General features: G+C 50.2%; 1 protein-coding gene across 1 annotated transcript in view; it reads left to right on the forward strand.

The window, feature by feature from the left end:
• Nucleotides 1-17,222, forward strand: part of LOC105471544 (ankyrin repeat and BTB domain containing 2) — a 211,884-nt gene that overhangs the window by 159,583 nt on the left and 35,079 nt on the right. Inside the window, exon 3 of the mRNA XM_011724059.2 lies at nt 4,618-4,831. Within this exon, the coding sequence (XP_011722361.1) occupies nt 4,618-4,831 (214 nt within the window). The remainder of the gene's footprint in view (nt 1-4,617; nt 4,832-17,222) is intronic.

A 17,222-nucleotide genomic window follows, 5' to 3' on the forward strand; every position in this document is an offset into this window, starting at 1 on the left:
CCACGCTGTCATTCCACTGTCTTCCCTCTTGTGGCTTTGACTTTATTAAAGCACTGATCACCACCTGACATGTACTATATATTTACTTACGAATAGTTTATCATCTCTCTCCTCTGACTAGAAGAGTTGGCTTCATGAGATTGGAAACGTTATCCCCTTTGTCCACGGCTGTATCCTCATTGCTTAGGACAGTACCTGGTACAGAGAACAGTTCCTGAGTATGCATGTACATGTGTTAGGAGGAGGAATGAAGTCTATCCCACCAAATGTTTTCTCCTAAAACTCGTCTAGGATTGGTCCACATCCTGGCCCAGCCACTCCTCAGGGCCAAGGGAAGAAACCCCCTCACAGCATCTTTTCACAGACCAGAGAACAGGCTGTGTCATGTGCCAGGTTGCCCTGTTCCTCCCTCTGAAACCAGGGCTTTTGCTAACCTGCTGTGGAGGAGGGAGGAGACAGAGGTGGAGGCCGATATTGCAATTTTTCTCCCTGAGACTAAAGAACTTAATGAGGCTAGTGATACTTGGCACTGAACCCCTTGGACCTCAGAGTGTTCCCCGGGTTTACATGCATTAACTCCCTGAGCCTCGCCAACATCAGCCTGCCAGATAGGGTGAGAAGTTTCACTCTTGTATGAGATCCAGCTTCACAGGGAGTTTTGGGACTTGTGCTTTTGCTCTGTCCCTCTCTACCCACAAAAATTTTAAAGGGAGAGAATACAAAATAAAACAAAACACTTCTTTTTGAAGGGAGCCAGATGTTCTAGGCCTTATTTTGAAGACGGTGTTGAATTCCAGACTCTCTCCCGCTGTTTTTATTTGATGGCTCATAATGAGAGGTGGAAGGACCAGAGTGAAACCTAGCACCTCTAATCAAGTCTTTCATGGTTAACAAGTGGGGGAGGACTTGTTTTTCCTTGCCTGGGGGGTGTTTCTGGGCTTCAGACTAAGGTTTCATTGAGTGTAGGATCAACTGATCCTCAAGTACAAGGAAGTTTCAGAGGAAGCTCTGAGTCCTCACCGTGCTTAAACCAAGAGACCAGCCCAGCCTGGATCAGGCCTTCTCACACTAGCCATGGTGAAGGACCAGAGATTGTATTCCCCCACACTGTGCTGCAGAATGAAACCTTTATAATGTACCATCAAAATAAATGTCTAGAACAAGGAAATAAGATAGGTGAAATGCAAGCCCAATTTTTAAAATTATTTTATTAGCTATACATAAAATTACTGTCAAATTTCTATGTAAGTTTTTAAAAATTCACTCTTCACTTCTGAAATTAACTTGCTGCAAACCAGTAAGTTTGGGGACCTGTCCCGGTTCACAGACCACACTTCTAGTAGCAGCCGTGCGATGGTCAAGAGCATGCGTTTGGGAAGCAGGGACCCCAGTGCAAGTCCTGGCTGACGGACTGACTAGTTATGGCACCGGGACAGGTCATTTCACTCCTGCAAGCTTGCTTCCTTGTCTGTAGAGTAGAAAGACCCTCCCTTACAGGGTGGCTGAAAAAGTTGAAGGAAATTTTGTCTATCTTTTCATGTCTGTCACGAAGCCTAGAAAATATAAAGTGGCAGGAAGCAAAAGTCACCCTAGGAGAAGGTTCAAAGCAAGCTGCTTTCTTTGCCCATAAATGGGTTGCCACGCAGTGTAAGTTTTTAGACGTCGTGGTCAGAGTTCTCTGCAGCCATTTGTCTTTCTGGTCTGAGAGAAACTGGCCACAGCAGGGCTTGGATCAAAGAAGCCGGTGACCTCCATCTCCAGCTGCCTTCATGGTTTTCTGAACTTTTGGGTTATCTCCTTCTGTTTGGATGGGAGATTCCATTTCTTTCTTGATTTTTCTTGTCTACATGAAGCAGGAAGTACACTGCCAAAGGGTTCTCCACCCATAACAATAAAACAACAATAAAAATAATTAAAGATAATGACTTCTACCTTGTCGAGCCTTTGAAATGATATTTCAACAAGGTTTCCCTTTGATGCTATCACAGACTCTTTGATTTCTCCTCCTTGTGGTCCTGTGGTTCTGCCAAAAGTTATGACATTTAGACCTGGAGAAACGGGAGCCAGGTTTCAACTTATTAGCAGTCAACGTAGCTGTACAACTGGCTGCTGTGAGGTGGGTTGGCTGGTGGTTGTGATGCCAGTTTCAACCACCCATGGAGCCCAAGGGCAGGGTTGGGATCTGGCATTTCAGGGCACAGACTCCTCCTGTCCTGGGAAATGTGGGGCAGAGTTTGACGGCAGGCAGTGGTCCTGGAAGGAAGAGTGCACAGGAGGCGGCCTGTAGGATAGAGGAATAATCATAATAAGACATTAATCATAACAGTGCTATGTTCAGCCCTACCAAGTGCTTACTCTGTGCCAGGCATGATGTTAAGTGCTTTACATTTATTGTTTCTTTGAACCCTCAAAATCGGTAGGGTAGATACTATTGTTTCCATTTTACAGATGAGGGAACTGAGGTTCTGATAACTAAGTAAGGGATTTCTCTTTCTCTGTAAGGAATCACCAGGGGTAGGGCTGAAGCTGACCTCCAGGGGAACCTCCCTGAGTTCTCAGGCCTAAGGGAACATGGGCTGGAATGAACAGTAACAGGCCCTGATTTGAGGCCACCTGTGTCTGACTTGAATCAAGCTATCAGTTCACCTGGTGATTTTCAAACCTGAGTGGACATTGAATCACTGAGGGAACATCTACAAACTAGAGATGCCCAGGTCCAGCGGCAGACCAATGAAATCAGGGTCACAGGGATGGAAACCAGGTGTCAGCAACTCACTGCCCTCTTGGCCCTAGGGTTTGTCAGGAGCACCCAGGCAGCTGAACTCCAACTGTAGGGATGAGCAGTCAAGAGCAGGGAGGAGTGAGGAACCAGGGATGGTGGTGGAGGATGACAAAGAAGACTTTCCTGGTGGGGATCTCAAACTCCAGGGGTGTCATTTGTCCCTGCCTGGAAGCCAAACACCATCACCGCGGCTGTCAAGGGAGAATTTAGCAGCTAATGAGCTCAAATCAAGCCTCAGCAGAAGTTGTATTTTAAAAAGAAATGAATGCGTAAGGTTAATTCTTCTCCAAATATTTGCTGAGCACCTAGTACGTAACAGACCCCGTGCAGGGCCCTGGGACACAACAGAACAGAACAGCAGATTCCCAGAAGCAGCATGAAGGTTAATTGAATACGTGAATGAACTGGTTCTGCCATGCATTTCATGACACTTCACTGGCCAAATTGAAACCTGTTCATTTCTTCCACCTTAGGGTTAGCTGTGCCCACCCGTGGAGGGGCTCTCTCTAAGGAATCACCAGGGGTGAGGCTGAAGCTGACCCCAAAGGAGCCGCTTTTCTTAGAGCGGAGGTGCCTGCAGGTGCCGGGGCTCCTTCAGCCCATCCTTTCTCAGCATTGTGGCCTCACACAATGTTGAGCCGTTTCCTGTCTGGGACTGGTGAGATATTGAAAATACTTGAGTTGGGTAGAAACACACTACAGGATATGGGGACCTAAGGATCCCACGGACTCCAGCAGGGCAGGCTGCAGCCCAGCTCACAGTGAAGTCCATGGACTTTGGAGTCGAACAGACCTGAATTCAAGTCTAGATGCTACCATTTTCTAGCCATACAGCCATGGCTAGTTAACTCAACCTGCGGGCTCTGAGGTGTCCCTGTGGCCAGGAGAATGAATACATGGGGTCAGGAAATGTTTATCAGATAAGCCTTAAGTTTCTTTTTTTTCTTTTTTTTTTTTTTTTTGAGATGAAGTCTCACTCTGTCACCCAGACTGGAGTGCAGTGGCACGATCTCTGCTCACTGTCACCTCCGCCTCCCGGGTTAAAGCGATTCTCCTGCCTCAGCCTCCTGAATAGCTGGGGCTACAGGTGCCTGCCAGTACGCCTGACTATTTTTTGTATTTTAAGTAGAAACAGGGTTTCACTATGTTGGCCAGGCTGGTCTCGAACTCCTGACCTCAAGTGATCCGACCACCTTGGCCTCCCAAAGTGCTGGGATTACAGGCGTGAGACACTGTGCCCGGCCATAAGCCTCAAGTTCTTCATCTGTAAAATGGAAATAATACCTGCTAGCACTGTAAGGATCAAATTAAAATCATATTTCTGGGGAATTGCATACTTTGTACATAATGAGTCCTCAACAGGTGATGATGGTGGTTGTAATTGGTGCTGAGTCAGAGGGACCTTCTCTGCTGAAATACTTTGGGTTTTGTACAAGACAGTGCACAGGAGAATTGCCACAGAGCCTGGCCCTGGCTGGTAGAGGCTGGGAAAAGAGACCCAGAGAGATTCCCTCGGTCAAAGATCTGGGGAGAGGCCCATGGGGGTGGTGGAGAGAGTGGAGATGTCGAAAAAGAAACCACATTACCCTAAGTTCTGGAGGAGACAGGCCCTGCCAAGTATTTAATTCAGCAAGAGTGAAATGAAAGGGAAACGAAATTGCTATTGTGCATCTGGGTGACAGTTTCCACCTCCACCTGTTGGCTGCAGGACAAACAGTAATTGCGCACTAAGGCAAGGGAGCTTCAGCCAGGAGCATCCTTGGAAGAATGCGGGCTGTAAACTCAGACTTTGTCTTCTTTTTTCTCTTCCTCCCCTCTGCCCTGCCCCCTACCAGGTGACTTGGTCTCCCGTGCCATGCACCACATGCAGGGGCGCCACCCCCTGTGCCCGGGTGCCAGCCCCGCCCGCCAGGCCCGCCAGCCGCCACAGCCCATCACTTGGTCCCCCGACGCCCTCCACACGCTCTACTACTTCCTGCGGTGTCCACAGATGGAGTCCATGGAGAACCCCAACCTGGACCCCCCGAGAATGACCCTGAACAATGAACGGTAGGGATCTTCCTTGGGCTGAGCACCTGGTGGGACGTGCGCCCAAACGTGCATTGACCGACTGACTGACACTCACTGACGACTGACCGACAGGGCGAGAAAGGGGCCCTGGAGCTATGCTGTGCCTGTGAGGAGGTGGCCCAGGAATTCCAATGGATGAAGGCCTGCACTGGTGTGCAGTGGAATTTTTTTTTTTCCCCTGAGCTGATGCAGCATGGGGCCACTGAGGCTTGGAACCTGTGCTTCAGCCTCTGTGCCCAGTCTGGCGCGAGCTCACTGGGCTGTCCGAAATTCAGCTGCCTTGTTATAAAATTAGATAGTCACACCCACCTAGAAAGGTTAGTACTCTGAGAAAAAGCATGTAGGATGGGGGCTGGGTGGGAACTGGCCCTTGGCCATTGGTAGCTGTCACCTCTTTTCATGGGGTTATCCCATTCAAAAGTGATCAAATGATCATTGTTGGCATCATGGTTATGAGGGGTCTTGGGTGTGTTTTGCCCTCATCCATTTGTTTAGCAGAAGAGACCATTGTGACCCTGGCAGCTCTCTGATCTCCAGCAGGTTAGTGGTTGGATAGCCCCTGGACCCACGCACGCCTGTGGGCTCCTAGTCAGTTACTTTCACTAGAGGGTCCCAACACTTTCCTAGCTGGGAGCAGGGCTGCAAAGAACAGATGTGCAGGTTGTGTACTGCACAATGGAACCCAGTGAGGAACATGAGTAGGGGATGCACGTGGGGCCATGTCAGCCTGAGGACAGGATACCTTTTCTAATTAGTTTTCTCCGAGGACTGCCTTTTTGAAATTTTCTACCTGGAAAATATGCTTTTTTATAACTTACCCCAAACGTTGTATGTGCTGGCATGAGCCTCACATGGAGGCCACTGCATGGCCACTTAAGGTACGGTCTGTCCGTGGGCTCAAGAGTTGTGTTTTGAGGGTCCACGAAGTGGGAAAGGCTTGCCCTTGGTTTGGGAAGCCCATCTGCACACATTTCACCACACAGTCAGGCCCAGGAAAGGCAGAGCCCATGGGACTTGGTGCCCCATCTGGAGGGAGACAATCTGAGACCTCAATATTGGAAGTCCTGGAGGCTCTGCAGTCCCCTTGCCCGGCTGCCCGCTGTCTTTCAGGGGCGTGGAGTCTCATCCGCTCTATGATCCACAGCTGGCTCCACAGCCCGGTCTGCTTCCTCAGTGCCCCAGAAAACAAAGGCACTAAGGTGGATTTACTGAGTGTTTACTATGTGCTAGGCACTGGGCTGAGCACTTTGCAGGCAGATGCTCACTTAATCCACACACTACCAAGAAAGAGGTGCTCTTCAAGCCCCTTTACACATGAGAAAGTGGAGGCACGGAGGGACTCACTGGCCCCACCACACAGGCTGTGCTCCTCATAACCACTACACTGTATCTCCTGTCCCTAAGAGGAATGTAAAACAGCAGTGGCCCAGTACATGCGTAGTAGAGTCCCAGTAAATAGTACCATTGCTGTTATCAGTACTAGTATCCTTATGTCATCATTGTTGTATTTCTCTGGGAGCTGGAGGGCGAATGCAAGTCTGAGGAGGGCCACCCTGGGCCTGACACAGAAAGACGGCTGCAGGTGGAGCCCTGGGCATCCTGAAAGACGCCTTTGGCTTGAGCTGGGGCCAAAGCACAGGCCCTAAGCCCCAGCTGTTCCTGCTTGGCGGAAAAGTGCTGTGGTTGAAGGAGTCAGCGTGGAAGGGAAAAGGGCAGGAAGACATCTGGGAAGGAGGAGGTAGGAGGCTTGCTTGCTGTTTGGTAAGGTGCTGGGCTGAGGCCGGGCCACCCATGCAGAAGTGACTGGGAGAAGAGGACAGGAGCCTTCTTCAGGCCTGTTGCCCCGACTGCTGGGCCCTCAGGCTGTCATGGCTATAGGCCCAGGGGCAGGCATTCCTCTGCTGGCACTTTCCCCCGCCCCCTTGGGCATCTTTGTCATGTGCTGTGGCTTTCCCCAGCAGGGTTCCCAGCCCCCAGTACTCTAACACACAGAATCCGGGTTTCTTCGTGATCTGAGTTGCACAGCTCTATGTGGTTATAACAGCTGAGCTTGCATGGCAATAGACATACGTGCATGTGTTTAGATAACCACTTATTTAAAAACCACACTATCTGTAGCACAAATAAATTGGTAGCAAAGATATTTTTCCATGAATCATTTCAAATGAATATCAGACACATGGGGAATTGGAACCCCCATTAGAAAAAAAAAGGAACCAAAATTTTTTAAGTTTTGACACGGAAAGGAGGACACCCTAAAAATACCTGCGGGAGCCGACAGCCCGACGGCTCGCCGGTGGCCTGACTCCTGTCGCTGAGCAGATCTGCTGCCCTCTGGCTCACTGACAGGGAAGGCCCTGGAGGCTGTGGGGATCCTTCCTGGGAGCACTGAGCTCACAGCATTACTGCAGGCTGGGCTGGGCCAATGTCCCATCAAGGCCCCAGCACCCTGATACCCTCACCAGAGCTCTGGGGAAAACCTCTCCTGATGCAAATAGTAGCTGGAGTTTGCTAGGGTGCCAGAGTGACAGAGCTTTGCTTTTGTGAGTTTGGGGATGTGCGCTGTCTGTCTATCTCTGTCTCTTGCTCCACTTCATCCTCTTAAAGCCCCGTCCTCTGTCCCACCTGGAAGCCTGGGGGACTGAGTTCACCCGACCAGAATTGGACGGAGCCCCTGATTTCAGTGTGACCGTGGTTGTCTGGCTGTAGAGGCTGTCTGTTTGGGGATTGGTGGCTCCCTGGGTTTGTTTGGGATTGAGTAACCTCCTCTACTGCCTTCCACACATGGGAGAAGGAGCTCAGTTTGGTGACATGGGTTTGGCAGCATGACAGCATTGATGGAACCACTCAAGTCTGTACTCATATTTCTGCTTTAAAGAAAGGTACCCTGATTCCTTCAATTAGGGGCTATGTCTGACCACATCCATGCCGACAAAGGGAAGGGATGTGTGTTCATCTCTTTCGTGTGGAGCTCACTGTGGTGTTCCCTGCTAAGCCACCTGCTGCTTCTGCAGTGTTCGGTGGGGACTTCATATCTTTCCGTAAGAGGCCGCCTCCCCAGAGCTCTCTGCTCTGGTCTGGGAGGAGAGACAGCAGGAGGGGACAGAAGCAGCAGGAACTCAGAGTGGCGAGCGGGCAGCTTTGCAGCGAATGAGAAGCCTCTAACCTCCTTTCTTCCACTGCTGCAGTGAGCCTGGTGCATCAAGAAACAGTACAGGTTTTGGGGCAGAGGCCTGGGCTCAGAGCCACACAGGCCCTTCCATGCCTCAGGCTCCTCACCGATAAAATGGGGCTAAGTAATTCTATCCAGTAGGACAAAGTGAGATAACATACGCCCTTCCTTTAAAGCCCATTTCTAACTACTTCTACGCCCAAAGAACATCAGCAAGTTTGGTGCTGTCATTACCTCCATTTTACAAGTGAGGACAAGAGGGTGCAGGGTACCTGGCTGATAAGTGGCGAGGCCAGGATTCAAACCTGAGGTCTCTCTCCTCAAGGCCGTTGCCTTTCCCTGTGCCAGGCTGTGGCTTCTCAGCTGGCTGCCGAGACCTGATCCTACAGCTCTGAGGCGTGCTGGGTGGGCCCTGGCCTTTGGGGCCACCTTCTCTGGGGCCACTCCAGCCCCACCCCCTCGCTATCCTGGGAGAGCTCTGCAGCTGGAGCCTCCCTGCACCCTCCCAGGGTGCCTTTCTCACTGGCAGCTTTGCATCCCAGGCACCAGCCAGGCACAAGGCAGGGTCTAAAACACAGAATTAGTCACAGCTGCTGCCCTGCAGGGTGTGTCATCACCCAAGATCAAGCTCAGAAAGTGAAAGAGCCTCCTGTCAGGGATCCAGGTTGCCCAGGGAGATCGGGAGCCTCCTTCCTCTGAGGTCTGGAGGAGAATGGACAACCATCTGGTTAGACGTGGCCCTTGCTGGTTGTGCCTGAGGGCAGAGGGATGGGCTAGCTGGAACAGAATCTTTGGCAGAGGGTATACCTCCTTGGCCATCACCCTCCTGGGGAATGAGAGGTCTGGGGCGGTAGGGATAAAGACTACGCAGACACGTAGGAAGGCAGGAGGGCTGCCAGCTGCCAGCAAATTGCTGGAAGGCAGCGTCATCAAGCAGAGGAGACAGAGGGAGACATGCAGTCAGAGGTGCAGAGGGCCTGAGGTCGACAGGAGGTGGCCATTTCTCCGCATCAGAACCTGGGCTGCTGGAGGGCTTGCGGTCCCCCAGGCATCCTTCCAGACTGCATCTACTGTGAGCAGCAGCAAAGCAGCCAGACCCTTGAGGAGTGGCCAGGCAGAGAGAGTGGGAATGGCAGAGGGCCGCTGGTCCACAGAGCGGTCCGCTGGCTAAACCTCAGGCCCTGGCCCCTTGCCGCCTCCTCCCCAGCCCTGCACAGCACGTCTCCGCCTCTGTGGAGGGAGGCAGACTCAGAAGGTTTGGAGCCTGCTGGTATCCAGGACACAGAAATAGGAGGCATGTGGGACCCTTCCCAGAGTTCTGAACTGGGGTTGGGCCTAGAAACATCTGGTATCGTGACTTTGTAGCCAGCCAAAATAGCCCCATCTGAGGAGGGCCCTGCTATTCAAAGGTGTGCATTTGAGATCTACCTTGCCACTTTTCATAACCTTCAACCACTCATTTAACCTCTTCAAGGCTCTTAATCATCTGTAAGGTATGAGGACCCAATGAGTTAACATATTTTTTGGGTTTTCTTGGAAACAGGGTCTCGCTCTGTCTCCCAGCCTGGAGTGCTGTGGCACAATCTCAGCTCACTGCCTCCTTGACATCCTGGACTCAAGCAATCCTCCCACCTCAGCCTCCCAAGTAGCTGGGACCACAGGTGTGCTCCATCACACACTTTGCCTTGGCCTCCCAAAGTACTGGGATTATAACCATGAGCCACTGCACCTGGCCACTACATACTTTAGAACAGGGCCTAGGACACACTGAGTAGCTATTCTTATGATTATCAACACGATGGTTTTTATCAGGCAGGGTAGCAGCATAGACAGAGTCCAAGTGGCTAGAGGAAGCAAGGTACCCCGGAGAGACGGGCGACGGGGAGGAGCAGAGCAAGGGAACACGGGCACCGTGGTGCAGGACGGAGCACAGAAGTGGATGGACCTTGTGAGCCAAGACACACAGTGCTGAGCTTGTGGCTGAGAAGGTCCTGTCCCCAGTGGTCCAGCTGTTTGTGACTGGCTGGGTTTCATTTGTCCTCCTTCCCACACTTCCCTTCTTGGGGCCTGAACCCTTCTGAGAATAAGGGCAGCAGAGGGTCCAGATGCTTGATGCTCCTTTAAAGGTCTGCCCTGGAGAAATCTGATATGTAGTTCTGCACCCCCCAGACAGGTTCAGGAGAGACGAGACCAGGGTGCTAATATGACACTAATCTTGCTCTCCAACTTCCATAGAGCTCTTTTTGCTGGGGCTTCCAAGACCTACTCAGAGGTTGAAGCTCTTGTCCAGGTGAGATCCTGGCAGAAGATAAATGTGTGTCCGGCCCAGCTCTTGGCTTCCCTGTTCCATATCAGGCTAGACAGAGTTTCAAAGAGCTGGAGCCAGCAAACGTGTCAGAGCTCTGGGTTCCAGCCACTTTGTTGGAAACACGTACCTGGGGGTTTTTTTTCTTTAAGAGACTGGCTCATTCTGTCACCCAGGCTGGAATATAGTGGTGCAGTCATGGCTCATTGCAACCTTGAACTCCTGGGTGCAAGTGATCCTCCTACCTCAGCCTCCTGAATAGCTGGGACTGTAGATGCATGCCACCATGCCACCTGGGGCTTCTGATGGTGACCAAGGGATGGAGGGTGCCATGAGCCTCTTGGGTCATCCCAGAAATGTTATCTTGGCTACCTTCTAGGAGGATGACCATGTCAACTCATCTTCCTGGGCCTCAGTTTCCTCATCAGTAAAATGGTGAAGATAGTAATATGGCTCCTATGGCTAAATGAGATAATACAGTAAAGCACTTAGCTCAATGCCAGGCACATAAAAACTGCTTATTGAATGGTGTCTCCTCCTCATTATAATGGCTGTAAACACATTAGATGGCATGTTTGACACTCAGAGCAGGATCTTTTTATTGAGGTAGCATGACATTTCCTAAAATGTGATTCTCAAGTGATATCTGGGTCAGTAATACTACTACTAATACAGTTACTAACACTACTACTGATGATATTACTACTAATTAACCACTACCACTATGACTAATAATAATAAAATTACTAAAATTAGTGCTACTACCAGCATTACCACTACTGCTAGTTATAGCAAGCATTATAGAGCACGCATTTACAGATACTGTCTTTTTTTTTTTTTTTTTTTTTTTTGGTGAGCAACATGGCTGTTTATTTCACCTGGGTACAGGCGGACTGAGTCCGAAAAGAGAGTCAGCAAAGGGTGGTGGATTATCATTAGTTCTTATAGGTTTGGGGATAGGCAGTGGAGTTAGGAGCAATGTTTTGCGGGCAGCGGCTAGATCTCACAAAGTACATTCTCAAGGGTGGGGAGAATGACAAAGAACCTTCTTAAGGGTGGGGGAGATTACAAAGTACATTGATCAGTTAAGGTGGGGCAGAAACAAATTACATTGGTGGAATGTCATCAGTTAAAGCTATTTTCACTTCTTTTGTGGATCTTCAGTTGCTTCAGGCCATCTGGATGTATACGTGCAGGTCACTGGGGATATGATGGCTTAGTTTGGGCTCAGAGGCCTGACATTCCTGTCTTCCTCCACTGTAAGAGTTACCCGAAGCTCCGCGTCCGTGATGGTCCAGGGGGTTTCCGAGGCGATCGGGCAGCATCAGTCTTCAGCCGCTAAGCCAAGAAGATCTGATTTAAAATTGGTGAGATGTTCCTTGGGCTGGTTGGTCTGAGGACCCAAGGTCGAGGTCATAGGTGGACCTCTTCATGGAGTGAGGGTGAGGACAGGGGACTGGTCTCCCAAAGGAGTCCCGCTGACCCGGGTCTTCGGCACCAAATGTCTCACGTGTCCGTGTGAAGAGACCCCCAAACAGGCTTTGTGTGAGCAACATGGCTGTTTATTTCATCCGGGTGCAGGCGGGCTGAGTCTGAAAGGAGAGTCAGCCCAGATACTGTCTTAAGTGCTTGACTTACTAACTCCTATTTCTCCCTGGACTCCTGCGGATCCATGGAGAAGGGCTCTAGGAGAAGGATAAAGAGTCTCCAGTATGAGGAGGGAGACAAAAGCAAGATGGAAGTAAACAAATGAGCAAAACCCACCGGACAGTGCAGGAGGAAGCTCAGGTGCATGATGGTACATGAGGTCAGCCCTCAGGCTCTGAAGCCTGCCTGGATTCCAGTCCCAGCCCTGCCACTCACAAGCTGGGCGGCCTCGGGTATGTCATTTACCCTCTGCGTCTCAGTCTCTTCTTCTTTTTTCTTTTTTTCTTGGGAGAGGGGAGTGGGCGGGGGCGGGGGCCGGATGGAGTCACACTCTGGGAGTCACACAGCCTGGGAGTCACCCAGGCTGGAGTGCAGTGGCACAATCTTGACTCACTGCAGCCTCCACCTCCCAGGTTCAAGCGATTTGCCTGCCTCAGCCTCCCGAGTAGCCGGGATTACAGGCACGTGCCACCATGCCTGGCTAATTTTTGTTATTTTAGTAGAGACAGGGTTTTGCCATGCTGGCCAGGCTGGTCTCGAACTCCTGTCCTCAAGTGATCCGCCTTCCTAGGCCTCCCAAAGTGATGGGATTACAGACATGAGCCCCTGCACCCAGCCCAGTCTCTTCTTAATAGGGGATTAATAGTGCCAACTTCATAGGAGTGTTGTGGGGATCAATTGAGTTAATATATGTAAGGCACTTAACATAGTGCCTGGTACACAGTAAGCAGCAGCAGCAGCACATTTAAGAGGATTCTGAGAAGGCTGGAGTAGGTGGGGGACATGTCGGAGCAGACCTGGGATTTTTCACTGGGCCTTAAAGGACAGCCACAGGAGACTGGGAGAGGTAAATGGCATGGGCAGCAAAAGTCACAAAAGGACTTTTGTTGTTTCAGAGCACGAATTTTATAACAGAAATGAATCTACACTTTAAAAACATAAAAATTAATTGGGTGGTGGTGGTTGTTGAGACGGGGTCTCACTCTGTCACCCAGGCTGGGGTGCAGTGGCGTGATCACAGATTACTGCAATGTCAACCTCCTGGGCTCAGGCAATCCTCCCACCTCCGCCTCCTGAGTAGCTGGGACTACAGGCCCACTCCACCATGCCTGGCTAATTTCTTTATTTTTTGTAGAAACAGGGTTTTGCCATGTCACCCAGACTGGTCTTGAATTCCTGGAGTCAAGGGATCTGCCAGTGTCAGCCTCCCAAAGTGCTGGTGTTATAGGTGTGAGCCACAGTGCCCAGCATTTTTTATTATATATGTTTTTCTTTTCTTCTCTTCCCTTCTCTTCTCTTTTTTCTTCTCTTCTCTTTTCTTTTCTTTTCTTTTCTTTTCTTTTGGCTAGTCAAGTGAAACAGTGGGAGTGCAGAAGGAACAAGGAAATCTGTAACTGGTTGTGATCGATTAATTGTAGAAACCGCTGCACTCAGAGCAGCAGTTGGTTTTTTAAGTCATCACTGATTGTTGTTTATCTAGGCAAATGCTTCAAGGTCAAGCTGGAGGTCAGTGGTTTCCCAATGGAGAAAGAAGTGCATCCTCCAAGTGGCTGTGGGATGAGGATCAAACCCCAGCTCTTGTCCTCTGGCTCTATGATCCAAGCAAATCACCTTACCTCTCAGAGTCTGGTTTCCTCCCGCATAAGGTGGAGATCTGAACTGTGCCCGCTTCCTCGAGTGGGGAAATGCCCTGACGCGAGTGAGGTACCACATCGAGGCGCCGCTTTGTTCCATTCCAGATGCAGCAGGGAGAATGTTTCCCTCAGACAGCACTTTACATAAAGAGGACGTGCCCACAGATAGGCCGTGTGTTCAGGCTGAAGAAGTGGGCTCGTTAATCTTTTGCTCAGCTTGCGAAAGTGTTTTCTTATCAAATAATAGAGATGATGGCAGTGCTGGCTTTCTGCTCCTGACTTCTGAGTTCCTTAAATACCATTTCAAGATTTGCAATGTTAAGCTCTTTTCTCTCTTTTCCGCTCCCACTTTTTGTGCATTAAATTTCCATCTGTTTACCCAAAATGGAAGTAAATGAAATAAGAATAGCTGTTGGGTGAATTAAGTACTTGTTTCCGTGTATTCCCCAGGCTGGCACATCCACTAGCCTCGGAAGTGACTTGTTCACAGTCTACGGTGCACACAGGGAGCTCCCCTCCACTGCCAGGAACCCCCCTCACTGTACCCTCTTTTTGTTTCCTTCAGAGCACCTTTCTCTACCTGAAGTCACCTTGCTCATGTCTGTTCCCTCCCCACCCCCCCGGAATGTAAGCGCCCTCCGTTTGCCCTGTTCCTGCTGTGTCCTCAGCACAGTCCCAGGCATGTAGAGTAGGCAGTTAAATATTTTGTTAAGTTAATGAAATAGGTGGTAGAACTAATGGTTGGGTTCTTTGGAGTTTAAAAGGCCATGATATGGGGTCCCAGCTCTGCCATTTACTAGCTGTGTGACTTTGGACAAGTTATATGATTTGCCAAGTCTCAGTTTCCCTCACTTGAAATAGAAAATGACCTGAAATACTTTCAGAATGTTTTGTGAGGGGTGAATAAGGTAGCTACATGTTAAGGATGTGGCAGAGAAGAAGGTGTTTGTGCATGGCAGCTGCTATTATCACCATTACCACAAGCCTGTGTGAAGGCCAAAAAGACCAAGTTGTGTTCAGTGAACAAGCAATCCAAAAACATTAGTAACGGCCAAAATCATATCTTCTCAACGTGCATGTCTTCTCTCCTCATCCCTCCCTCCCTCCCTCCCTCAGTCCCTGCTCTTCTGTCCATCTTAACTCAACCCTCACAGTAGCTGGGAGCCAGGTGTGTGAGAAAGATGAGAGGCTCACTTCACACCTGTAATCCTAGCACTTTGGGAGGCCGAGATGGGAGGATCACTTTAGGCTAGGAGTTCAAGACAAGCCTGGGCAAAATAGTGAGACCCCATCTCTACAAAAATAAAAATACAAATTAGCTGGGCATGGTGGTGCATGCCTGTAGTCCTAGCTACTCAGGAGACTGAGTGGGAGAATCTCTTGAGCCCAAGAGTTGGAGACTGCTGTGAGCTGTGGATCTCACCACTGCACTCAGCCTGGGCGGCGACACCCCATCTCACCAAAAAAAAAAAAAAAAAAAAAAAAAAGCAAAGAAGGTAATTAGGAAGACCACACCACAGAGGGCTCGTTAAATGAGGCCCATTTTGGACAGGGACATCTACAAAATTTAGCCTTATCACAACCAAGGAATTCAAAGAACTCTACAAACTGGATTCCATTTACCTATGGGAGCAAAGACGAAGCCACCTATCGGCCACTCTTTAAAGCTGGTGGTGTCCCTGGCCCCACACCTGCTGGTTTAGCCATAGCCTATGTAGAATGCGCTGCGGTTGCTGAAGGCTAAACTTGGGAGAGACCTGATCTATCGTTACATGGGCTGGAAGCATCTAGACAAAGTTTTACAGTTTACAGAGCTTGTTTAGTACACGGCTCTCTAACAGGCTCTTACGGTAGCTCTTGGAGGAAACTATTAAATTCCCATTTATAGCGAGCAGACTGAGGCCTTGAGGAGGTCCGAGGTGTGCCCACCATCACAGCTGGTAAGAGACAGATCTCAGCTCAGGAATGGAGGTCGGTTGTATTAATAATAATGCAGTGAATTCCCATTGCTCAGAGTGGTAAATCCCTTCCCCTCCCAGAAGGGAGAGGGTGAGACCCCGGAGCTGGGGACCTCGCTCAGTACCTCCTTTCCCAGAGTGGCGTGGGCAGCTTGCTCTCAGCTACTTGGGGCCTCTTTCTCAGCAGGCTTGCATTGCAGGCTCTGGGAGGCCAGCCTCGGGGTGGGCGTCTGCCCAGCATCCGAGAAGGAGCGAGCCAGGGATTCGGGGCAGGAAGTGTCAGTGCCACATAACAGGGATAGAGACAGGACAGGATCCTGGCCCGGCCTCTGACAAGCACCCCCCAGGGCTGGCTGTTGTATGGGACTTCCTGTCCTATTGTTGGACCCACCAGTCCTCACAGAAAAGAAGACTGGGAACTGCTGGCCCGGGGAGCTTCATTCATTTGGAGTGTTTTTGTAACACGGGCAGCAACAATCCCCTTTGTCTGCCGTCTTGCCAGGATTCTCAATGCAGGGAATTCCCAACTCTAAAGGGAATTGATTTTGCTTTCTTAAAGAGGCCTGCTTCCGAGGCGAAGTTGGAGAGCATGCAGACCCTCAGGATGGGGGGAGGGCAGGAGCTGGGTGGTATCTGGAGCCAAGCCGGGCCGGTTCCTGACTTGCTCTTACTCGCCTGCCAGGCAGCTCGTGGGATTTCTGTCCTCTTGCAAGACCAGCCGCCGTGACAGCTGTCTGTGACTTGCCCCTCCCCACTTTTGCTGCTTTAATATTTGTGGATTTGGGTGGAAAGGGCTCTTAAGGTACCTGGGGTGCACCCCCTGAGGCACTGGGGCCCAGCCTTCTGTTCCCAGCCGAGTTCAGGGCCTAATGAGGCTGTGAGAGCAAAAGCTCGAGATTGGGCAAAGCGGTGGTAGGGACCCCAAGATGAGCATTTCTCCATCACGCCTCCTTCCAGCTTTCCACCCACCAGGGCTCAGAGCATTTCATGCCTGCAGTTTGGTATCCTGAAAGACCCCCAGGGCGGTTTGGGGATTTTTGTTGTTGTTTATAATTGACATATAATAACTGTATGTTTCTGGGCTACAGTGTGATGGTTAAATACATGTATACATTCTATAATGATCAAATTAGGGTCCTTAGCATGTCCGTCGCCTCAAACCTTCATCAGTGCTTTAGAAAAGATCCTCTTTTCTGGCTGTCTTGAAGCATATAATACATTGTTATTAACTATAGTCATCATACTGTGTAAGGGAATACCAGGACTTATTTTTCCAATCTAACTATAACTCTGTACCTGTTGCCCCACATCTCCCCACAGCCCCACCCCAGCCTCCGTGACTACTCAGAATGGTTGGGTTTTTTTAGAGCCAGACTGATAACCATTGGCTAGCTATGTCACCTTGGATATGTGTCCTGGCCTCTCAAAGGCTGTTTCTGCATTTGTAAAATGCAGTATATCTCCCTTGCAGGGTGGCTGTTTCAGAGGTAACTTAGGCAACATGGCCTCGCGCCCACCTGGCACACAGTAGGCCCTCAGCACATCTCAGCAAGGTGGCTTTGCTGCTCGGAAGGCAATGCCAGTTTTCCCTGCAGCTGCCCTTGGGATGTGGACACACAAAGCAGGGTCAGGCCCTTTCCTCCGAGCTTGCACC

The sequence above is a fragment of the Macaca nemestrina genome, chromosome 12 (assembly GCF_043159975.1).
Source record: "Macaca nemestrina isolate mMacNem1 chromosome 12, mMacNem.hap1, whole genome shotgun sequence".
NCBI lineage: Eukaryota > Metazoa > Chordata > Mammalia > Primates > Cercopithecidae > Macaca > Macaca nemestrina.